Source organism: Schistocerca americana, chromosome 4, assembly GCF_021461395.2.
Source record: "Schistocerca americana isolate TAMUIC-IGC-003095 chromosome 4, iqSchAmer2.1, whole genome shotgun sequence".
Lineage (NCBI taxonomy): Eukaryota > Metazoa > Arthropoda > Insecta > Orthoptera > Acrididae > Schistocerca > Schistocerca americana.
The window spans coordinates 27,486,057-27,512,102 of NC_060122.1; the positions used below are offsets into that span (position 1 = coordinate 27,486,057).

Here is a 26,046-nt window from a genome sequence, read left to right on the forward strand (position 1 = left end):
GCTTCAGCCATCATCAGTTATTTTACTGTCCAAATACCAGAAGTCATGTACTGCTTTAAGTGGCTCGCTTCCTAATCTAATTGCTTCAGCATCATCTGACATAATTCGACTACAGTCTATTATCCTTGTTTTGCTTTTGTTGATGTTCATCTTATATCCTCTTTTCAAGACACTGCCCATTCCGTTCAACTACTCTTCCAGGTCCTTTGCTGTCTGCGACAGCATTGCAATGTCACCGACAAACCTCAAAGTTTGTATTTGTTGTCCCAGAGGTTTAGTTCCTACGACAATTTTTATCCTTACTGCTCATTCATGTTGAGATTGCGGTAATGGTAGGGAGCGGTACACGGTTTGTGACCCCCACAGCGAACGAGACGCTGGACCCGCTGCTGGGCCGCAACCTGGCGATGCTGCTGTGGTGGCCGCGCGGGCAGCCGGTGGGGGCGCCCGCCTACCAGCTGGCCTACGTGGGCGTCTGCTACTGGCTGATGCTGCTCTACCTCTCCACCAGCACGCTCGACACCTTCTACGTCACGCTCATCATCTACCTGTCCTCGCAGCTCAAGGTCCTCAACATCGACTTCCTCTCCATCGCGGAAGGCGCTGACGGCGGCGGCGACGACGACGACGACGACAGCCTCGTCGAGCAGGGAAGGCCCCTCAGCAGACCGGAGACAGTGCACAAGCTGCCCGTGAAACTTCCAAACGCATACGACAAGACGAAAGCCCAAAGGACCCACGAGAGGCTGTTAGAATGCATCATCTTCCACCAGGAAGTTATAAAGTTGCGTATTACTTGGATATCTGTAGCCATACTAATATGTTGTTGTTGTTGAGCTCTTCAGTTCTGAGACTGGTTTGATGCAGCTCTCCATGCTACTCTATCCTGTGCAAGCTTCTTCATCTCCCTGTACCTAGCGCAACTTACATCCTTCTGAATCTGCTTAGTGTATTCATCTCTTGGTCTCCCTCTAAGATTTTTACCCTCCGTACTGCCCACCAATACTAAATTGCTGATCCCTTGATGCCTCAGAATATGTCCTACCAACCGATCCGTTCTTCTAGTCAAGTTGTGCCACAAATTTCTCTTGTCCCCAATTCTATTCAATACCTCCTCATTACTTATATGATCTACCCATCTAATCTTCAGCATCCTTCTGTAGCACCACATTTCGAAAGCTTCTATTTTCTTCTCGTCTGAACTATTTATCGTCCACGTTTCACTTCCATACATGGCAACACTCCACAGAAATACCTTCAGAAAAGACTTCCTGACACCTAAACCTATACTAGATGTTAACAAATTTCTCTTCTTCAGAAACGCTTTCCTTGTTATTGCCAGTCTACATTTTATATCCTCTCTGCTTCGACCATCATCAGTTATTTTGCTCCCCAAATAGAAAAACTCCTTTACTACTTTAGGTGTCTCATTTCCTAATCTAATTCCCTCACCATCACCCGACTTAATTCGACTACATTCCATTATCCTCGTTTTGCTTTTGTTGATGTTCATCTTATATCCTCTTTTCAAGAGACTATCCATTCCGTTCAACTGCTCTTCCAAGTCCTTTGCTGTCTCTGACAGAATTACAATCTCATCGGCGCACCTCAAAGTTTTTATTTCTTCTCCATGAATTTTAATACCTACTCCGAATTTTTGTTTTCTTTCCATCACTGCTTGCTCAATATACAGATGCAATAACATCGGGGAGAGGCTACAACCCTGTCTCACTCCCTTTCCAACCACTGCTTCCCTTTCATGCCCTCGAGTCTTATAACTGCCCTCTGGTTTCTGTACAAATTGTAAATAGCCTTTCGCTCCCTGTATTTTACCCCTGCCACCTTCAGAATTTGAAAAAGAGTGTTCCAGTCAACACTGTCAAAAGCTTTCTCTAAGTCTACAAAAGCTAGAAACGTCGGTTTGCCTTTCCTTAATCTAGCTTCTAAGATAAGTCGTAGGGTTAGTATTGCCTCACGTGTTCCAATATTTCTACGGAATCAAAACTGATCTTCCCCGAGATCAGCTTCTACTAGTTTTTCCATTCGTCCGTAAATAATTCGCGTTAGTATTTTGCAGCCGTGACTTATTAAGCTGATAGTTCGGTAATTTTCACATCTGTCAACACCTGCTTTGTTTGGGATCCCCCCACCAACGGCGAGGTCCATGGTTCATGGTCTTTGAACTCAAACAATCTCCGAGACTACTGTATCAAATTTCGTGGGGTTCCAGCAGGGAACTTGAACACAGTTCTGGGCACCAAAATCGGATCACGGAAAAAAGATATTACGATTTAAAGTTTTACTGAAACATGCTTGTCTGTCTGTCTAAACACGCTAATCTCCAGAACTACTAGATGGTTACTTGAGCGTAGCTAGTGGTAGCTTAAAGGCTGTACTTCATCAAAATCGAATTACAAAAAAAATAAAAAAAAAATAAAAAATAAAAATAAAAAATAAAAGTATTCAACTGTATATTGTGAAAATGAATGTATGTTCTGTATCTTCTCCGAAACCACTGGACCAATTTCGACCAAACTTCGTACACATATCAGTTACTGTCTGGAAAGAATCGCTGTAGGGGTAAGAACTACCTACCTACCAAAGAGGTGGGTGCGAAACAGAAGCGTAGGCCACGACGCACGAATACCACATTTCATTTATGCAGTATTTGAGAACGAGAGCACTTGCAACAAACTTTATTTTAAACCTTCATGAAACTTTGAAACTTTATATCGCTGACACTCGTCCCCTGCTCCCCCCCCCCCAACCCTCCCACCCCACCCCTGATTAATGTTGTAAGGAAAGTTCATCGCCCCTTGCTGCATTTTCGCTATTCATATTCCCGCGAAAATGCAGCAAGGGGCGATGAACTTTCCTTACAACATTAATCAGGGGTGGGGTGGGAGGGTTGGGGGGGGGGGGGGGAGCAGGGGACGAGTGTCAGCGATATAAAGTTTCAAAGTTTCATGAAGGTTTAAAATAAAGTTTGTTGCAATATTCATATTCCCTTCCCCCCCCCCATGAACCATGGACCTTGCCGTTGGTGGGGAGGCTTGCGTGCCTCAGCGATACAGATAGCCGTACCGTAGGTGCAACCACAACGGAGGGGTATCTGTTGAGAGGCCAGACAAAAGTGTGGTTCCTGAAGAGGGGCAGCAGCCTTTTCAGTAGTTGCAAGGGCAACAGTCTGGATGATTGACTGATCTGGCCTTGTAACAATAACCAAAACGGCCTTGCTGTGCTGGTACTGCGAACGGCTGAAAGCAAGGGGAAACTACAGCCGTAATTTTTCCCGAGGGCATGCAGCTTTACTGTATGATTACATGATGATGGCGTCCTCTTGGGTAAAATATTCCGGAGGTAAAATAGTCCCCCATTCGGATCTCCGGGCGGGGACTACTCAAGAGGATGTCGTTATCAGGAGAAAGAAAACTGGCGTTCTACGGATCGGAGCGTGGAATGTCAGATCCCTTAATCGGGCAGGTAGGTTAGAAAATTTAAAAAGGGAAATGGATAGGTTGAAGTTAGATATAATGGGAATTAGTGAAGTTCGGTGGCAGGAGGAACAAGACTTCTGGTCAGGTGAATACAGGGTTATAAACACAAAATCAAATAGGGGTAATGCAGGAGTAGGTTTAATAATGAATAGGAAAATAGGAATGCGGGTAAGCTACTACAAACAGCATAGTGAACGCATTATTGTGGCCAAGATAGATACGAAGCCCACACCTACTACAGTAGTACAAGTTTATATGCCAACTAGCTCTGCAGATGACGAAGAAATTGAAGAAATGTATGATGAAATAAAAGAAATTATTCAGATTGTGAAGGGAGACGAAAATTTAATAGTCATGGGTGACTGGAATTCGAGTGTAGGAAAAGGGAGAGAAGGAAACATAGTAGGTGAATATGGATTGGGGGACAGAAATGAAAGAGGAAGCCGCCTGGTAGAATTTTGCACAGAGCACAACATAATCATAACTAACACTTGGTTTAAGAATCATGAAAGAAGGTTGTATACATGGAAGAACCCTGGAGATACTAAAAGGTATCAGATAGATTATATAATGGTAAGACAGAGATTTAGGAACCAGGTTTTAAATTGTAAGACATTTCCAGGGTCAGATGTGGACTCTGACCACAATCTATTGGTTATGACCTGTAGATTAAAACTGAAGAAACAGCAAAAAGGTGGGAATTTAAGGAGATGGGACCTGGATAAACTAAAAGAACCAGAGGTTGTACAGAGATTCAGGGAGAGCATAAGGGAGCAATTGACAGGAATGGGGGAAAGAAATACAGTAGAAGAAGAATGGGTAGCTTTGAGGGATGAAGTAGTGAAGGCAGCAGAGGATCAAGTAGGTAAAAAGACGAGGGCTAGTAGAAATCCTTGGGTAACAGAAGAAATATTGAATTTAATTGATGAAAGGAGAAAATATAAAAATGCAGTAAGTGAAACAGGCAAAAAGGAATACAAACGTCTCAAAAATGAGATCGACAGGAAGTGCAAAATGGCTAAGCAGGGATGGCTAGAGGACAAATGTAAGGATGTAGAGGCCTATCTCACTAGGGGTAAGATAGATACCGCCTACAGGAAAATTAAAGAGACTTTTGGAGATAAGAGAACGACTTGTACGAATATCAAGAGCTCAGATGGAAACCCAGTTCTAAGCAAAGAAGGGAAAGCAAAAAGGTGGAAGGAGTATATAGAGGGTCTATACAAGGGCGATGTACTTGAGGACAATATTATGGAAATGGAAGAGGATGTAGATGAAGATGAAATGGGAGATATGATACTGCGTGAAGAGTTTGACAGAGCACTGAAAGACCTGAGTCGAAACAAGGCCCCCGGAGTAGACAATATTCCATTGGAACTACTGACGGCCGTGGGAGAGCCAGTCCTGACAAAACTCTACCATCTGGTGAGCAAGATGTATGAAACAGGCGAAATACCCTCAGACTTCAAGAAGAATATAATAATTCCAATCCCAAAGAAAGCAGGTGTTGACAGATGTGAAAATTACCGAACTATCAGCTTAATAAGTCACAGCTGCAAAATACTAACACGAATTCTTTACAGACGAATGGAAAAACTAGTAGAAGCCAACCTCGGGGAAGATCAGTTTGGATTCCGTAGAAACACTGGAACACGTGAGGCAATACTGACCTTACGACTTATCTTAGAAGAAAGATTAAGGAAAGGCAAACCTACGTTTCTAGCATTTGTAGACTTAGAGAAAGCTTTTGACAACGTTGACTGGAATACTCTCTTTCAAATTCTAAAGGTGGCAGGGGTAAAATACAGGGAGCGAAAGGCTATTTACAATTTGTACAGAAAGCAGATGGCAGTTATAAGAGTCGAGGGACATGAAAGGGAAGCAGTGGTTGGGAAGGGAGTAAGACAGGGTTGTAGCCTCTCCCCGATGCTGTTCAATCTGTATATTGAGCAAGCAGTAAAGGAAACAAAAGAAAAATTCGGAGTAGGTATTAAAATTCATGGAGAAGAAATAAAAACTGTGAGGTTCGCCGATGACATTGTAATTCTGTCAGAGACAGCAAAGGACTTGGAAGAGCAGTTGAATGGAATGGACAGTGTCTTGAAAGGAGGATATAAGATGAACATCAACAAAAGCAAAACAAGGATAATGGAATGTAGTCTAATTAAGTCGGGTGATGCTGAGGGAATTAGATTAGGAAATGAGGCACTTAAAGTAGTAAAGGAGTTTTGCTATTTGGGGAGCAAAATAACTGATGATGGTCGAAGTAGAGAGGACATAAAATGTAGGCTGGCAATGGCAAGGAAAGCGTTTCTGAAGAAGAGAAATTTGTTAACATCCAGTATTGATTTAAGTGTCAGGAAGTCATTTCTGAAAGTATTCGTATGGAGTGTAGCCATGTATGGAAGTGAAACATGGACGATAAATAGTTTGGACAAGAAGAGAATAGAAGCTTTCGAAATGTGGTGCTACAGAAGAATGCTGAAGATTAGATGGGTAGATCACATAACTAATGAGGAAGTATTGAATAGGATTGGGGAGAAGAGAAGTTTGTGGCACAACTTGACCAGAAGAAGGGATCGGTTGGTAGGACATGTTCTGAGGCATCAAGGGATCACCAATTTAGTATTGGAGGGCAGCGTGGAGGGTAAAAATCGTAGAGGGAGACCAAGAGATGAATACACTAAGCAGATTCAGAAGGATGTAGGTTGCAGTAGGTACTGGGAGATGAAAAAGCTTGCACAGGATAGAGTAGCATGGAGAGCTGCATCAAACCAGTCTCAGGACTGAAGACCACAACAACAACAACAACATATTCCCTTCAGGCATAATGTTTTAAATTTATTACTTTTTCACTACTAACTGTATCAGCCACACACTTTGCATGTACTGTTCAAATTACCACTGCACGACACGTAGTTCAGGATACAAGACTACGTTAGGACTCACCCTTGCGTGGGAGCACGTGCAGGCTCGGAACAAAGTTGCCACATCCCCCACGGAAGACACGCACAATCTTTCATTTCATTCAACTCGCTCAAACAGGCAAACTATTCACATCATAAATATGTGAATCGCATCAATCTGTCCTGAAAGAGATACACGGGGTTGTGATTTTACTTTTAAATGCGGCATCAAATTATTAATGCGATATGAAGGCAGTTCATGAAACTGCATTTTCTGACGATGTTCCCGAATTTTCGATATAAGGGAAACTTATCTGTTGTTGAAGTTAGTTGAATACTTTATGCTAATGAAATCTTAAGAATGCATCGTATTTTCATATGTTTGAAACGAGAACTCTGTCGGAGATCTTTAATGCGAGATAATTTGAATTAAATACGACGCACAATGGGCCGCTCGCGCGTTAGTTACTAGTCTGGCACTCGTTCAGTTTCGACACGAGAAAGAGATCGCTGTTGTATTGTAATGAAACGGTTAGTAATTTTTCTGATCCTCCTACTTAATCCTAACAGAACAAAAAATAAAATTAATCGTGTTTATCACGGTGGGGAAAACCTCTAGTGTTCAGAAAGAACAAAAGCGATACCAATAATAGGGCCTCTGATTACAGCAGTCATATTGTAAGCAGTAATATTTATTTAGTGTGCTACGTAATAAATTCCTGAGACGAACTTCCTTTGAAATTAGTTGCTATTGAGCCCTTCTTATTAAAAATTTCAAAACTTACGACGGTATAATTTTGTACTTAGGTACCTACAGATGTAAACTGTGCAAGCCGAACAAGTAACTGGACCCGCCTGTGCCCCATTTGTACGGGGATAGCCGAGAAACTCCGCTGATGTTGCTGTCGTTGCTATGACGGTTTTTGAAGAGTCAGTATTACTGTCACAGTCTTCAGTTAATGAAATTATCACCTCATCCAATGAATTTTCCAAAAGAGTTTCATTCTGCTACTCACTTTCCATGACTCTCTGAGTGTGTTTGACGACTTTCTTCCAGTCTTCAGAAGTTACGTTCCTGACACCTTCTCTTGGGAACGCTTCAACTGCAGAGAGTATAAATTTATTATTAATCGTGGAAACGTAATCTTTAATTTGGGCTCAAATCAACTCTGTTGAGTTGAAATGGCAGTGGTAAGGTGACATCCTAACGATTGGACACATGATTTCCTTTTTGTCCGTTGGGGGATTTCGTATGGAGGGAACTGTGGCTTATGAAGAGAGATGTTTTTCATAAGCTCTACCTTCTTATGCTCATTACTTACACCGAAGTTATGACGCTGAAGCCCATGAGTTCTCCTTTCGGTTTGCCCTGCTAGGTGTCTTGTCAACAACAACTCAATTGTAAGGAGCATTATCTAATAGAATTGTTGACTGTTTTCCAAGATTTAGTATTAGTAAATCTTAGAACAATTTTGTAAACGTAACATGATTATTTCTTGGTGACAGTTTGCTGTTTTCTTTGATTTAAAAAGCATGAGACTGTGTGGGTGAAAACCTTGCGAAATGCCTGCGTGAAGAAGGCGTTGCCTTTGTTCCTTTGTCTGTGTCGTCTGTCCAACCCTGCGTGACAACGTCACCAGACTTGACCCACCTTTCGTCAAGCCACACCACTTCGTCGGTATTTATACTACTGATGTAACTTGAAAATATGCAGCACCTTGCAGCTATATCATCCCTCCTCATCAACAGCTCAAGGCCACAGAAATGTCCATAGTGAAAGCCAAGGCTGTGGAAAACTGTGGACAAAGATGTGCGACTGCCTTGAAAAAGTCCTGATTCTTTGTGACCAGTAATTTTCTGAGCGCCAGATGTTCCTTCCTGCGACAATAATCATAAAAATGATGACGAATCGCTTCCTCTGCAGACCAATCGATAATGGTAATTCGCTTATGCGGACGAAGATTTTTCCCAGTGCTGTTAATTTTCGATGGTTCTTCAGCTTCATTTTCTTTGTCGAGCATTTCCTCGCGAATCATCACAACAGTGTTTTTGTTTATATTCAGAGTTGCAGCAGTTCTGTCGATCACTTTGGTAACGGAGAGCAGCAGACCGCCATTAACTTTTTCATTCTCAAAGTAGGCGCGTAACGCGCAAACCACTTCTCTTGACTGCCCTCGTGTGGCAATCCCCTGGCCAAGAGAACGACCTCAATATTTTCCAATTAAAACTTTCGACGAACTTCCCACTGACATCGTTCAGTACCACACAATGAATAATTGACACAGCGAATAACGGTAACTGCAAATAACGGTAACAACGAATAACAGTAACAACGAACAAAAGAATAACTCCTACAATCGTAAAAGCGTACACACAAAAAGTTCGATAAAATTTTGGAAGGAGATAGTTCGACTGCTGAAGAAGCACATAGGCTACTTTAGAAAGTGTTTGGCACAAGATAATAATTGATTTGAAGAATATTATGCGAATCAGGAAAAATATTTAGTCTTTTTTAAAAAAGCTGTTAGCTCTTTGACTTTTGAGCTCCATCACACTTGTGAAAATGCTTTTCTTACTTGGTAAGTTCTGCTTGAAGCAAGTCAAAGTAATGAATATAATTCTTACATGATCCTCAATGTGGTAATTCCGTAATTCCACATTATTTTTTGCATAATGTACACACGTTGCATAATGTATAGCTACTGTGCACACTATCCAGTATTTGATAGTAGAACTTAGTGCCTTGCAACAAACTTTACACAGAGTTTCAGCATTTCTCGCTAAGAACTCCCACAAAGTTATGAAAGGAAAAAGGCTTATCTGGAATGAAATTTTCACTCTATGGTAGAGTGTGCGCTGATATGCTGATATGAGTCTTCCTTGCAGATTAAAATTGAACTATGGACCCGAGTTTCGGTTCGGCACAGAGTTTCAAATGTTCAAATGTATGTGAAATCTTATGAGACGTAACTGCTAAGGTCATTAGTCCTTACGTTTACACACTACTTAACCTAAATTATCCTAAGGACAAACACAGACACACGCGTGCCCGAGGGAGGATTCGAACCTCCGCCGGGACCAGCCGCACAGTCCATGACTGCAGCGCCTCAGACCGCTCGGCTAACACACAGTTTCGATCTTCCAGAAGTTTCAAGAAAATTTATCGCTTACTACAGTTTTGCTGTTCATACAGTAGAACTGTAGCAATAAGCATGGCATCATGATGTTTACATTTATTGCTTCTTTCCTACTAACTCTTTTCACAACACATTTACCAGGCAGTATCCACATACGCTGCTGAAAATTCATACAAAATTATATCACTGTACAAGAGACAGGTGAAGAAAATGAGGGAAGGAGGAGATGCACAGAGAGAGTGGCAGGAGGAGATGGACAGGGGGGGGGGGGGGGTGGAGGACGGAGACTGGGGGGATGGGAGGAGAAGGATATAAGGAAATGGTTAGTGAGGGGGGCAGGGGAGATAGACAAACGCCCGCACCAACGTGGTGATCAAACCTAAAGTTCTACTATCACCTCCGTCAACATGTTAGTTATCTAATAGGTGGATCACAGGATGCTGGGCTGTGATGTTATCCGTGCGTCTGGGTAAGACTACGCACTAACACGGTCCATCACGTGATAGATAGTAGACGAAACGCGAATGAGGGTAGCAATTTGAAGAGCAGAGGGAAAAAAGTGCCAAGGCTCGTGCCATGGGAGAAAACCTCTGCGACAGTGGAATGGGTAGTAAGAGCAGTAGTGGCTTACTATCTGCGATAGTTCATGCAAGGTTGGGTTTGTTAGAATGGGTTACGTGCATCATTACCGTGGCACGCGATGGCGATGTTTGCTGCAGCCGCTGCATTCCTGGAACGATCAGGATCGTTATATAGTAGTGGGAGATCGGCCATAGAGCATCTTACTCTGTGGGGGGCGTGTGGAGCTTGTCTGCATGAAGTGTACGGTACGGCTTCCCTGCGTGGTGCCAGTTATTCCGCAAGTGCGTTCCAACTGGATATCCAATAGTGATGGCTGATTAACAGGGGCTCACCTGTACCGTTGTGTTTGCGTGAACTTGGCCATAGATGTTAGGTCCTTACAAGTCTTTTATGTTTCCATCTATGGTTGTGGTCGTAGTTCCCCAGATTCAGAATAAACGGGTTCTGCGAATGTATGGAGTTTCTGTATAGTTTTGTGGTGAGTTTGTGGATACCCCAGTGAGAGTCTCAAGTCGGTATTCCCGGTGAAGGCCCGCGATGCGTGTATATCGTGGAGCATTGCTTATGATTTTGAGTACTTTGTTTTGTATGAGCTGCAGACGGCGCAGGCGTGTAGGCGCAGCGTATCCCCAGACAGGAGCTGCGTACGTCATCAGGGGTCGGATAAGTGTCATGTACATGGACCTCGACACCCTTCTGTTCAGTGTGCTAGGCCTGTTGAGCATAGGGTACAGCTGTTTGAGCCTCGCGCTTGCTCTGTTGGTCATGTGTTGTAAGTGGTCCCCCCAGAGTAATTTCCGGTCCAGCCATACACCGAGGTATTTGACTTTCTCGCGGAAACGTATTGGGCGTGCATGTAGAGTTATTGGCCTGCAGTAGCGGTGTTTGCGCAGTTGCTTCGGTCTTCTAGTGAACAGAACGGCTTCGCACTTGTCGACGTTTCTCTAACCAAGGCTCAGCCACTCTGAGTGCGGTCTGTAAGCGTGACGTAATGTTTGATGGTTTCCAGTCTTGCGCGAGGATGGCTGTGTCATCTGCGTAGATTGCCATCGTTGTGTTGTGTGGTTGGGAGATCGTTTATGTAGAGGTTAAACAGTAAGGGCCCTAGGATGCTTCCTTGGGGTACTCCCGCGTGTATACCGTGGGGAGATGGACAGAAAGCGGAGGGTGGAGGAGGTGGACAGAGAGGGGGGGGGGAGAAGGAAATGGGTAGTGTGGGGGGCAGACAAAGGGGGACGGAGGAGGTGGACTAGCAGAACCGAAGTAAATACATATCAGAGCTACACTCGGTGCTCAGGTAGTATACGATTTGTGTCTAGCTTATCGATCATGATCATCAATCATCATCGTTATCGTCATGATTATTACTTATTCACCATAGCTCATTTACCGTAGCAACTGCGAACACATATTAAAATGGCGTGCTACATTCTTCGTTTGAGTATGCATCACGGATGAGGCAAACATTGTGCCATATGCCTAGCAGTGTGTTTGTCCGCTTTTGCAGCGCCTCTGTGTGTCCTGGAACGACGAGTCTTTGGTAAGTTTCCGGAGGAATGTGACACCAGGTGTCTATGCTCCATTGGGATCAGATCAGGCTAAATGAATGGCCGAGCCATCTACCGTCTCCCTGCTCACAGCCCTGTAGCACGATTCAGGCCTTGTAACACGGACAGTTATCCAAATAGAAAATTCCACCACAGTCGGGACACACATCAAGCATGAGGGTTGCAGATGGCCCGCTAGGAGTTTACGAAGACCACAGCTAACACACTGTCTTCGATTTCCACCATCGTTCTCACGGAAGCCGAGATAAATGTTCCCCAGGCTTGATACTATTCCGTTGACACTGTGTCCGTGGGATGGTTCACGTTTCGAGCAACCGTTCGCCTTGATGACGGCGTATCAGAATACGACCACCTGCGTGCCGCCAGAGAATACTGAAACTCTCGCGCGCCGCGCATGAGCTGCAACTCAGGCGGCCTCTGTAGGCGACTTTAAGGCGCTCCTAACTCTGTCTTGTTACCGCTACTGCACTGTGGAGACTGTTTAACGAAAAGTTGAAGGAACTAACATTCGGCCACGTGTGTTACAAGCACATACACTGCTGATACGTCTCGTCTCTCTTCCCAATTAGCTTGTAAACTTTGAGAGTGCCTCACTTTACTTGACTCGTATATGATCTGTATCAGAACCTTCACAAAACATCTCGTAAACTGTTGTGATTAAAGCGCCACACACCTGTCTGTGTTAACCAAACCTTTGGCCAACTGTTTCCATCCTGAACTAATGTTTCTCTGATATTACTTGGCAGATACCTTCTAAGAAAGATTGAGTGAGAACTCAGATACGCAACAAAAGCACGCTTCAATTACAAACAAACTAAATTCATAAAAGTGAGACATGTAAACAAATAAAACATCGATAAATTTTATTTAGCAGGAGCTGCTCTAACAATAAATAACTCTGTGTTACTGTTTGCTACTGAAGATGGACATACAGGTAGGCTGTGCAACTTTGTTATATGAATATGTCTGTCACAAAACTAGAAGATTGTTGTTAAAAATTTAGATATGTTAGAATTCAGAATGTCCTTGGTGTGACACCTTAATTATTAAGCAGTGCAAATTAATCGTCTCTGATTGGAATAAAGTGAGGAATGAGTGCTGACCTGTCTTGAACTGACGCATCTGTAATCAGTTTCGACTTCAAGCCGTTGTTGACTTGTTATAAATGCCTGTACTGCTTCACGAGCACTACCTACAATAATGTGAGTTCACAGTATCAATCGAATAGCATTGTTCAATCTTTATCCCCAGTGTTCTCAAAATATCGTTAATTAAATTACGGCGTCCCTATTACCACTAGTTAACAAAGTAACAGAGGACTACTGTTCTCAGTACAGGTCATGTGACAACTACATAAAGTTCTGACATTGAAATACCTCTTAAAAGCACAAATGTTATTTTAATTTGATGTGTTACTGAAGGACAACTGATAAAAATTAAATTGAAAACTGACTAAAACCAATGTAACACACTTTAGTACTATTCGTCTATAGGTGTGTGTTTGCATCGATGCCCTGCGGCAGTGAAATGTCGGTTGACACTCGACAGCGTGATGGCAGAGATGTACTTTCGTCAGCTCCCTACCTGAGGCGACTGCTGCAAGATCTCTGGTGCTGACGCTCCTCTGTCTCGTCAGTCAACGGTCCTTCAGAGTACAACATAAGTAAACCTCAATGGCCAAAAAGCAGATCGGGACAAGACCAACCGAATGAATTTAATTCCAACAATGCAGATTTCCAGAAACGACAGTGGAGAGCCGCCGACCATCAATATCAAAGCGCAGTCTACCCGTTTATTTTTCACATCACCAAAGTTAAACCTTTCAGGAGCTGTGTCCTCCCGCAGATTCCAGTACAGTTTTGAGTGTACCAGACCAGACCAGACCACAGACAGTTCACTGCCAGTCTGTTTCAGTCGTACTGTCCAGCTTCACTCGTAGTCGCAGCGCAGCGCAGCTCGCCATCGTTACTCAACTGTTTTCTCGTAACATTTTTCACAGATATTAATTTTCCTAACGAACAGAAGATGCTAAAATTACAACGAACTGACATACATACATGGAAATAACGTTACACAATAAATAAATTTACTGGATTGGTGTAACACATTACACTGAATATGTGCACACAAAGTCATTACAGTACAAGATAAGCAACGTTAAAATAAGCAAAATAAAAAAGGAACAAATTAAAAAGAAGCTACAAATGTCTTATACAGAACGCTAAAAGATTGTTGTAGTAAATGTAAATACAGTAATACAGGTGACACAAACCCGTTGCAGCTCATACGCCACAAGTGCGCATCTCCACTTGCTCTGCACCATTGTGGAACGTTGTAAACAGTTATCGTTCACATCCACCAGAACTAAATTTTCAGAATTTTTTTGTAAAGTTAAGATCCATTTCGATGTTTACGTTCTCCATAACATAGTGAAACATACAACATAGTAAAAGAGACAGGTACCGTAAAGGGACTAACCTCTTTAAACACAAGAGATCGCGCCGTGCGCACGTCGCCGAAGACATGGGGTTATTAACCATGTGCTACTGAGTAAGGAAAACAATTGTTCCATTACAGTAGGGTGAATATTCTTTAGCTTGTATCATTGTTCTGGAGTACTGTAGTGTTTCCATCGGGAAGGAGAATCACGATAGCCCATTCTGGTCTTCCACTGATACAATTCTCCAGTTGTCTTTACGACGTTAATTAGATGCTCCGTGATTACCCGTGGTGTGTGTATCGTAACTAGCTTCATTGTGAAACACTTTTTTATGCAGTGCGGGTAGCGTCATCAGCCCCTAACAGAGGACCCACTGTCTTCGTTCCGATGTTTCTATTCCATACATACAAGTTCTGCTAAAGTAGTAGCTCTTGGTAGAAGAGCCGTAACACTTCCCTTGGAGAGACTAATGTACAAAACTTCCCGCGTAACAAAACGTTTTAAGTAGCACAGTTCTAACAGTTCCTTTACTCAATAAATACTTCCTCGTGTTGGCCAACAGAAATCGCCTCATCAAATGGTTCAAATGGCTCTGAGCACTTAACATCTCAGGTGATCAGTCCCCTAGAACTTAGAACTACTTAAACCTAACTAACCTAAAGACATCACACACATCCATGCCCGAGGCAGGATTCGAACCTGCGACCGTAGCGGTCGCGTGGTTCCAGACTGAAGCGCCTAGAACCGCTCGGCCACCAGCGGCCGGCTAAATCGCCTCATCATTATTCCTTCACAGGCAGCACTGTTGTTTGCGTTTCAGGTCGGTGGATGAGATGGAGTCCATCCTGAGTGCGTCAATTCTAGTGCAGTTCCTCGCCAGCACGCTCGTCATCTGTTTCACTGCTTTCGTCATCACAACGGTGAGTACGGCCCAGTTCGGTGGCCCGCGCGCGCCTCGTGTTGTTTCTGCTTGTCGCCGTGGCAGCACGCCGCGCCCTCCATAAGGAGAAACGCTCAGTCGAGTCAGTCACACTTAGTCCACGTGATGACAGAATGCCCTCCGCCCCTGGCAACTCGATGGATCGTTGTACGACTTGGACTAAAGCGGTCAGTTAAAATCCATTAGGACTCAGTATTCGCACAAATGGTATTGAAAATCAGTTTTGCCTGAGAGGTACGTTGTTGATTGAAGGCTTAAGTACGCATCTGACGTCTCATATCCAATATTTTGCGCATAGTACGTCCCACAATGCCACTCAGAGTAAGCAATAGTTCTGTTGGTTACTAAAGCTCTTGGAGAAAACTTTGTGAGGCTTTCACCATAAAGACTGAAGAACAGGGGGAAGATCGTGGTATCCTTATTGTCAGGAATACTGAACTTGTAACTAACGGCGTACAGCCTCTGCAGTTATTGTAATGCAGTAAATAATTGCAAATTTTATGTAAAACGTGATAGGTTTTGCATGTGTTGCATTAGATTTGCACTTGAAGCGCGACAACAAATGAATTGGAACCGTAAGCAATAATAATCAATTTTGATAAAGAAAATTATTGACTTAGACGTTTTAGCGTTTTATTTCGTTTGCATTCAGGACCAATCATTACAGCTCAATTTTTTATATCGAATAGATTACATTATATCTCTAGCCAGAGCACTGTAGCCGCGTGGTGAATCGGCGTGAATAGCGCTCGTCTACATCACTCGGTACGCACGCGCAAGCGGAAACACGCACCTGGCAGTTGACGCACCCGGTATCATGAGGCGCTCACGCATGAGAGAGCGGGAAGAGCCGCGTGGCCTTGCCATGTGGGTAAGGAAACAGACTCTACCTACACAGCTTCGACATAACACAGCGGCACTAGTGGCCCTGGCAAGCGCTCAAATGTATTTAGAAATAGAATTTCTTTTTAGCTGTCAATTTTACGTGTCTTCGATGGGGAAGGAGTGTAAAGTGTACCAGAGATTCATGAAGTGTTACCATAGCAGAAGTAAAGTTAAAGTGATAACTGGATATTGAATATTGTTGAAGGTCATTGTTTCAGTTGTGCAATTGTATATTCCTGTGAAATAAGAACAGATGAATTAATGCTCGCTTTCAGTCAGCTAGTAAAATCACACTGGTATTTAGACACATTTGGATCATAACAAATTATAAAGACTTATGTTGAGAGTGTGACAACAGATTATAATTGTCAACTTTGTTTATAATTAACTATAAAGCCTGAAACCAGCTACACCATATGCTTTCGTGAATAACTTGAGCAAGTGAACTATTAGGACTCATTACTTTTGATAATATAAACTGAAAGAGAGAGAAAGCGAAAGGTATAGTGGTGAAAGGAGATGCGTATTATTCTAATAGATTTCTGTCTGAATAATTATTCGAATAAGAAGGTCACTCAAACAAATTTATTCGCCGACATATTATCTGTAAATTAAATAACGAATAACATATAATGCCACAGTATTTTATTTGTTTACTTCATGTACAAAATTAGTATTTGTTTTCTTAGCTCAGTGCATTTTCTGTGTTATAAATAACTTATTAACGGTTTGTCTGGAAATGTGCCTTTGTGGCTCAGTGCCTTAAGTTGCAGACTTTCCAGAATGAAAAATTTACCTTATGTAAATTAAATTGAATAAACAGTCGTAGGTTCTACAACATCCGTAATGGATAAACTTAATCCACAAAACTTAGGCTTAGGTTTCGATCCCCAATTCATCCTACCATTTCTCTGGTATTATCGCTTCTTTCACGTGTTACAGTGAAAATATATCTAGTCAAGTTTCGCCATATTTCGGAGTACATGCTGGAATGTTGATCCTCCTCTAACTGACTGTATCTCTCAGGTTGGAGGCAGTCAGGGGCACACCACCGTGCCTAGTAAAGCACTGTTGTGCTGAAACCATCCGTCAAGTTGAGCACAGCTTTATGTATTGTGTATTGTGTATTGAACGGAGGACCTAGAAACGATGGAGAGGCTTCGTCCCCGCTGTAGCCCTCAGTGGTTCACAACCCCACAACAGGCAACAGCAGTCCACTCACCCTACCGCTGCCCCACACCGCATTCTCTATTGTGCGGTTCGGCGCCCGGCAGCGTCTCATACCAGACGAGTGTAACCCCAAATGCTTGCACGGTAAAGTAATTATGATGTACGCGTACATGGGGACTGTTTGCACAGCAATTGCCGACACAGTGCAACTCAGCCCGTATTCGCCGAGGTGGATGGAAAACCGCCTCAAAAACCATCCACAAGCCGGCCGGCACACCAGATCTCGCCACTAGTCCGCCGGGCGGATTCGTGCCGGGGCCGGCACGCCTTCCCGCTCGGGGAGCAGCGCGAGAGACCGGTCGGCTAGCCGGGCGAGCTGCGGCGCAGCTGTACTTTACGTACAGCGTGACAAATGCAACATGAAAAAGTGCACACGCGAGCGGCCTCAGTCGTCACCAGCGAGATGGACATGGAATATATTACGCTTTTTTTCTCACAAAAAACGTACTTTACTATAATTATAAAAAATATTTTTCTATCATTTCGCTTGCTTAACGCGCCGCACAATATAGGTTCACTTACATAGATGTTCGAGCATTTGGAAAATATAGTAACTCACCTATTTTTATGCAATCAGTTTTGCATGAAAATCTCGTCAGTAAAATTTACAAATATCAGAGGAAAGTCCCCTATAAAACAAGGGAGTACCGATGCCGTGCGTCATTGTCGGATACGAGGCATTTGGAGTCTGAAAATATAATGCGTTCTTATGGAGGAAAGAGTTTAATAAACAATAAAAGAACCTTTAAAATCCGGTTGTCTCGGGCTAGGCGGTTTATAAAACACACACTGGCAAATAAATGGCGAACGGAGAATTTCTCAGCACCCATTGGATGTTCGACATGATTTTGCAATCTATGTAATAAATTAATGCGATATTTTACAAAATAATGTGCCAGAACGAGATGACTATAAATTTGATGACCTATTGTACCCCCCTTCAGAACCGGAAATTCTTCCAAGTCCTACAAGCTGTCGAAAGTCATCATGAAATTTGTGATGGGACGCAAGGAAGATCTGGCTGTTTGAACAAGTGGACGGACGCTGAAGACAGCCACACAAGTTGCCCACGAGACAACCCGCTCACAGTTGGCAGCGTGGAGCCTGCTGGATGTCGCGGCAAACCAGTACAGCGGCTACAGTGCAAGAACTTTGTCTTTTTGTTGGCTGCACCAGAAGTCCTGCCTAGCGCGGTACGGCCCTGCTTCACCACCGACCCAGCCCCCTTCATCTGTCTCTGCTCCTGCCAGTACGTCTCTCCCTCCCACTGCTAACGTGGCGCAACAGCTGTACGTAAGCAGCCAACGATGAGGACGCAGCTGACAAAAACTCTCCATCTTCAAAATATTTCTTAGATTGTTCACACTATCGGATATGCGTGTCTCCGGAGTATAATTACGTAATTCGTGATTGTAGTGCTACAAAATGAGTGGACCAAGCAAGAACTTCTAAGATTAACGTCACCAGACTTTTGACCTAAAGTCCCCGTAACGCTGCTAGACGTCCAGAGTCATCTGATGTGTTTTAGGATTAACTCTGAGTGAGCTTGCCATTAGGACGTGGAATAGTTTTCCGATCCGACATGCGTATGTGCTGTTACGTAGAGCTTTGAGATTGAAAAACTTCAGAAGAGACACTCGGTTCGAATATGTGACTGAATTCGTAATACTGTGGTACATTTGCAACCTGTGTATGTCAAGAGACGATTTTAAGATGGTTTCCACCTTTCTGTATCAACTGCAGTTATTGCAGCAAAGTCTTACCCCCGATTTAAATACGTGTAGTCCACCTTTATTGGTGTCCATGACCAACGGAGGCTTCCAACAAACTTGAGACATATAACAGCCAAAACAATGTCAGAGAAAACGGGCCATGTGTTTCGAATCACATTATGACCTAAAAAGCAGATTTTATTATGAATTCAATTTGAGAAGCGAAGTTAAAGTGGAATCACAACGAATTATTTCCCAAAAACTACAGCGGAACTGATGAGTTCTAAATTTCTGCTGAAGAAGATTGTGAGCTGAAAGTCATACATCGATACCATGATTAAAAACGAATTCAGGAGTGCATTGCATACGTAGAACGTATTTTGATTAGAGTCACAAGGGTAAATCTTTGTAAATTAAATAAAATTTTTGATGAGACGTTTAAAGAAACGAGTTGTTCTGAAAACTAATTTAAAAGAAACAAAAAGTACATTCCTTTAATGAATGACAAAGAACTGGGGCTATAAATGCAACTGAATTTCAATTTTATCTATTATCCATAACATCTTTATTCGTAGATGACGAATATGTGTTTCTACTCATTTAAGTAAATATATTTCGAATAGTATTGGTTATTCACGAATAACGAATAGTAATTTGAGCTTGTATTCGTTACTCGTCATTTGCATAAATTTCTACCAATCTGCGCTGAGCGAAGCGCATCGTGCATGCGCAGATTCGCAGCTTGTGTGCAAGTGAGGGCAGGCGCATGGTATCCGCGCGGCCCAAGCGTCTATGCCAGCTGCGTGTTCACACCCCCACGCCGCTGTCAATAGCATCGGTAATCTTCGGCACTTTACGCCAACGTTCGCGATATGTACTAGCGCTCTCACTTGCACACCACATGCGCGTGCGGGCCACACGGTTAGGCCACATGGATTGCAGTGCTCTCCCGGCACCCTCGCTGTTGATGTTGTGATGTGACGACCTGCCTCACAATACTAGTGGCAACCTCAGAATTTCTGCAGATGATTCGATTACGTATGGTGAAGTATTATCTGAAAAAAGCGGCATAAACAAGATCTTGCCAAGGTCACACCTACATATCAGTCCCTAGGGACCGAAAAGACAAGATGAGACCAACTACAGCCCGCACAGAAGCAATTAAGCAGCCCTTCTTGCCGCACTCTATACAGATCACAACATCTAGTACATTTCTAAGAACCGTCTTCCATGCACTTCGTAGAGGCTTGTAGAGTAAGTATCTGCAGGGTTATTTACAACTTACGAACATTGAACTACACTCCTGGAAATGGAAAAAAGAACACATAGACACCGGTATGTCAGACCCACCATACTTGCTCCGGACACTGCGAGAGGGCTGTACAAGCAATGATCACACGCACGGCACAGCGGACACACCAGGAACCGCGGTGTTGGCCGTCGAATGGCGCTAGCTGCGCAGCATTTGTGCACCGCCGCCGTCAGTGTCAGCCAGTTTACCGTGGCATACGGAGCTCCATCGCAGTCTTTAACACTGGTAGCATGCCGCGACAGCGTGGACGTGAACCGTATGTGCAGTTGACGGACTTTGAGCGAGGGCGTATAGTGGGCATGCGGGAGGCCGGGTGGACGTACCGCCGAATTGCTCAACACGTGGGGCGTGAGGTCTCCACAGTACATCGATGTTGTCGCCAGTGGTCGGCGGAAAGTGCACGTGCCCGTCGACCTGGGACCGGACCGCAGCGACGCACGGATGCACGCCAAGACCGTAGGATCCTACGCAGTGCCGTAGGGGACCGCACCGCCACTTCCCAGCAAATTAGGGACACTGTTGCTCCTGGGGTATCGGCGAGGACCATTCGCAACCGTCTCCATGAAGCTGGGCTACGGTCCCGCACACCGTTAGGCCGTCTTCCGCTCACGCCCCAACATCGTGCAGCCCGCCTCCAGTGGTGTCGCGACAGGCGTGAATGAAGGGACGAATGGAGACGTGTCGTCTTCAGCGATGAGAGTCGCTTCTGCCTTGGTGCCAATGATGGTCGTATGCGTGTTTGGCGCCGTGCAGGTGAGCGCCACAATCAGGACTGCATACGACCGAGGCACACAGGGCCAACACCCGGCATCATGGTGTGGGGAGCGATCTCCTACACTGGCCGTACACCACTGGTGATCGTCGAGGGGACACTGAATAGTGCACGGTACATCCAAACCGTCATCGAACCCATCGTTCTACCATTCCTAGACCGGCAAGGGAACTTGCTGTTCCAACAGGACAATGCACGTCCGCATGTATCCCGTGCCACCCAACGTGCTCTAGAAGGTGTAAGTCAACTACCCTGGCCAGCAAGATCTCCGGATCTGTCCCCCATTGAGCATGTTTGGGACTGGATGAAGCGTCGTCTCACGCGGTCTGCACGTCCAGCACGAACGCTGGTCCAACTGAGGCGCCAGGTGGAAATGGCATGGCAAGCCGTTCCACAGGACTACATCCAGCATCTCTACGATCGTCTCCATGGGAGAATAGCAGCCTGCATTGCTGCGAAAGGTGGATATACACTGTACTAGTGCCGACATTGTGCATGCTCTGTTGCCTGTGTCTATGTGCCTGTGGTTCTGTCAGTGTGATCATGTGATGTATCCGACCCCAGGAATGTGTCAATAAAGTTTCCCCTTCCTGGGACAATGAGTTCACGGTGTTCTTATTTCAATTTCCAGGAGTGTATATAGGCATCTGCTAACCTATAATTTATTTAAGCAGTGGTAATAAGCAAGTAAGCAGTTTGAGTGTCCATGGAGCTTCCAAAGTGTGTGAAATCTTACATATTTCGAGAAATAATACAATTTTATTTTTCTGTAATTTTTGTGTTATTTGCATATTCAATAAGCTTGCAGGCTGTGTGTGTGTGTTTGTGTGTGTGTGTGTGTGTGTGTGTGTGTGTGTGGATATGTGTTTTAATCAATAAATGATCAATATTTTATTTTTGGGATATCGGCTCTGTCTTTCTGCACCATCTTCCTTGGAAATGTTTGAGCTCTGTCATCGTCTTTGATTGTAATATGTGTCTAATCATAAGACAAGTTCTGTGACTTCGTAGGCTTTCCCAGCGAAATAAGTCTTGAGAGTCTCTTCAGGTTTGCTGATGGATGTTAAAATTAACTTGATTCAATATCTCGGTGATCCAACTGTTCGTCATCTTCAGGAGAACGCTCTTCTGCTGCCTTGGCATTAGTTCTCATCGGGACTCAACAGAAGAGGCAGCATTCGCCTGAAGATGGCGAGCAGCTGGATCGGCGAGATATTGAATCGAGTTAGTTTTAGTAGCTGGCAGCAAACCCGAAGAGACTTATAAGACAAGTTCTCTTTGTCTGCATGCTTAGGCATGAAAATAGTACTGGAGTACTTACTTTAGAGCTCACTGTTATGTTTTGACACCAATTTCATGTAAACTCTGCACTTTTTTGGAATGCTGACGCATTTTTTCAGACTTGGGAAGAAGATTGTGACATTTGACAAACATCATAGATGTAGTAAATAGGTGAGTGTCTTACCCTGTGGTACACCTATTGAAGTTCGAAAAATTTACCAGTACAGCCATCTATTGACAAAGGCAAACACAGCAGCATAAAGGCAGCAGTTGATTTTATTTCGCATTTCCTAAGTCTTACAGAATAGTATTTAAAGTAAAATTCAGATTCAGCACCTACATATCACTAATTCGTTAACTGTATTGGATAAGCAATTGTTAGTGTTTAGTTATTTATGGATGGTATGTTATACAGTCATTCTAATATTCTATAGTCTATTACAGCGAGCTTTCAAAGAAATTTACTAACGCTACTGGTGAGACAGAGCACAAACAATTTTTTGAAGTCAGCAGTGAAAACATAGTTGACAATTTTTGATAAATAATTCGAGTCCTTTTGCATATTTTTGAGCACAGCCCAGATGGAGTTATATTGTGCACTCTAAGACAAAAAACGATGCACCACGAAAGAATTATCCGAATTTTGCAGCAAGTCGACATAGCATCGATCAAACAAGTCATTGGAAGTCTCTGCAGAAATATGGAACCATGTTGCCAGTGGAAGATAAAGAAAGAATGACGTCAGATTGCATTGTTGCCAAATTTATTCAAGTTGCTGGCTGTCCCCCACATCCCTTCCATGTGGCAACATCGCACTGATGACGTCACCATCCCCACTCCTCCTCCCCCACCGCCCATCTCCACTCCCAATTCCACCTCCCATCCCCCACTTTTACTTCTCACTCACTTAAACTCCCCTCTGCCACTTGAGAATTGGTGGGACAAAGAGTCAGTTTGTGCTGAGCTGCTGGAGAAGAGGGATATATGGTACATATTTGCTTTATTTATTTTCAATGTGTTATCCTGATGATGGATTGTGTTATGCTGCCTCCACACTCCACTGCCTACCCACCCCACTTTCCAATGCCACTGTAATTAGATCACAAACCAACCGAAAAAAGAAACGGGAAACTTCCACCAGAGCAGTGCATGTGTCTTCACATCTCTGTGTGGTTACAGACTTAGCAGCTTAGAACCTGTCTTACCTTCTCTCCTATCTCCCCTCGTCCCTCCCTCCCCTCCCACCTCCCTTAGGTAGGGATCCTAGTTTCCTAGGCCTGTTCTAACCTGTCGCTGATGATACACTGCAGGTGGTCTGCTTTGGTCAGTGTTGGGTTGACAATGATATACTGTTTCATGTCTGCAGAAATGAAATGTTGTTGTTCTTGTGGTCTTCAGTCCTGAAATTGGTTTGATGCAGCTCTCCATGCTACACTATCCTGTGCAAGCTACTTCATCTCTCAGTACTTACTGCAACAAACATCCTTCTGAATCTGCTTAGTGTATTCATCTCTTGGTCTCCCTCTACCATTTTTGCCCTCCACGCTGCCCTCCAATGCTAAATTCGCGATCCTCTGATGCCTAAGAACATGTCCTACCAACTGGTCCCTTCTTCTTGTCAAGTTGTGTCACAAACTTCTCTTCTCCCGAATTCTATTCAATACCTCCTCATTAGTTATGTGATCTACCCATCTAATCTTCAGCATTCTTCTGTAGCACCACATTTTGAAAGCTTCTATTCTCTTCTTGTCCAAATTATATATCATCCATGTTTCACTTCCATACATGGCTACACTCCATACAAATACTTTCAGAAACGACTTCCTGACACGTAAATCTATACTGGACGTTAACAAATTTCTCTTCTTCAGAAACGCTTTCTTTGCCATTGCCAGTCTACATTTTATATCCTCTCTACTTCGACCATCATCGGTTATTTTGCTCCCCAAATAGCAAAACTCCTTTACTACTTTAAGTGTCTCATTTCCTAATCTAATTCCCTCAGCACCACCTGACTTAATTCGACTAGATTCCATTATCCTCGTTTTGATTTTGTTGATCGTCATATATCCTCAATTCAAGACACTGTCCATTCCGTTTAATTGCTCTTCCAAGTCCTTTGCTGTCTCTGACAGAATTACAATGTCATCGGCGAACCTCAAAGTTTCTATTTCTTCTCCATGGATTTTAATACCTACTCCGAATTTTTCTTTTGTTTCCTTTACTGCTTGCTCAATATACAGATTGAATAACATTGGGGATAGGCTACAACCCTGCCTCACTCCATTCCCAACCACTGCTTCCCTTTCATGTTCCTCGACTCTTGTAACTCCCATCTGGTTTCTGTACAAGTTGTAAATAGCCTTTCGCTCCCTGTACTTTACCCCTGCCACCTTCAGAATTTGAAAGACAGTATTCCATTCAACATTGACAAAAGCTTTCTCTAAGTCTACAAATGCTAGAAACGTAGGTTTGCCTTTCCTTAATCTTTCTTTTATGATAAGTCGTAGGGTCAGTATTGCCTCACGTGTTCCAATATTTCTACTGAATCCAAACTGATATTCCCCGAGGTAGCCTTCTACCAGTTTTTCCATTCGTCTGTAAAGAATTCGCGTCTGTATTTTGCAGCTGTGACTTATTAAACTGATAGTTCGGTAATTTTAGAATCTGTCAACACCTGGTTTCTTTGAGATTGGAATTATTATATTCTTCTTGAAGTCTGAGGGAATTTCATCTGTCTCATACATCTTGCTCACCAGATGGTAGAGTTTTGTCAGGACTGGCTCTCCCAAGGCCGTCAGTAGTTCTAATGGAATGTTGTCTACTCCCGGGGCCTTGTTTCGACTTAGGTCTTTCAGTGCTTTGTCAAACTCTTCACGCAGTATCATATCTCCCATTTCATCTTCATCTACCTCCTCTTCCATTTCCATAATAGTGTCCTCAAGAACATCGCCCTTGTATAGACCCTCTATATACTCCTTCCACCTTTCTGCTTTCCCTTCTTTGCTTAGAACTGGGTTTCCATCTGAGCTCTTGATATTCATACAAGTGGCACTCTTATCTCCAAAGGTCTCTTTAATTTTCCTGTAGACAGTATCTAATCTTGCCCCTAGTGAGACGTGTTTCTCGGAAATGCCGACCACAGAACAAAGCGAAATTCTTAAATAATCATTGTGGATGGGGCAAAAACAACCCAACAGCATGTCACAGCCTTCAGCTACATCTTATGGCTGGAAGAGGTAGTATGTGCTGTGTCCAGCAGCTGCTGTGGCCACTGTAGGTGGTCGCTATGCAATACGCTGGCGCCGACGTTCGCCCGCCGGCCACACCCACACTCACTGGCCACTTCCGGCAGCTCGTCATACCATGTGCTTTCCTAGCTTGCGAGCACTCAGAAGTAGCGTCCAAGGGAGTCCTGTAAATAACATGCCATGCATGTGGGTATTACATACATTTGAGGGGCACAAATATCATTACAGAACAACAGGTTTCACGCTATCTATTCACATGTCGGTGAGTAAATCTATGAACTCGGTCTACGATACTGTTGTCAATGATGAATAAGCAAACTGCCAAGATGGGAGTTCAACAACAATACATCTGATCTATGTATTACCCTATCACACATCCTTTGTACATGGCTACCATATATAAAGTAAAGACTATCGACCAAGGCAGCGTCCTTCTTGTTTTGGAGCAACCATCCGTATATAAGAGTGAACTAAAATCTACGAAAACATCTACCAATTCTGTGTTATAAGCTGCTGTGATGGAAATTTTCTTT

At 43.6% G+C, this 26,046-nt stretch overlaps 1 protein-coding gene across 1 annotated transcript in view; it reads left to right on the plus strand.

The window, feature by feature from the left end:
* Positions 1-26,046, plus strand: part of LOC124612554 (putative odorant receptor 92a) — a 72,711-nt gene that overhangs the window by 17,456 nt on the left and 29,209 nt on the right. Inside the window, exons 2-3 of the mRNA XM_047140828.1 lie at positions 367-784; positions 14,951-15,050. Coding sequence (XP_046996784.1) covers positions 367-784; positions 14,951-15,050 — 518 coding nt within the window. The remainder of the gene's footprint in view (positions 1-366; positions 785-14,950; positions 15,051-26,046) is intronic.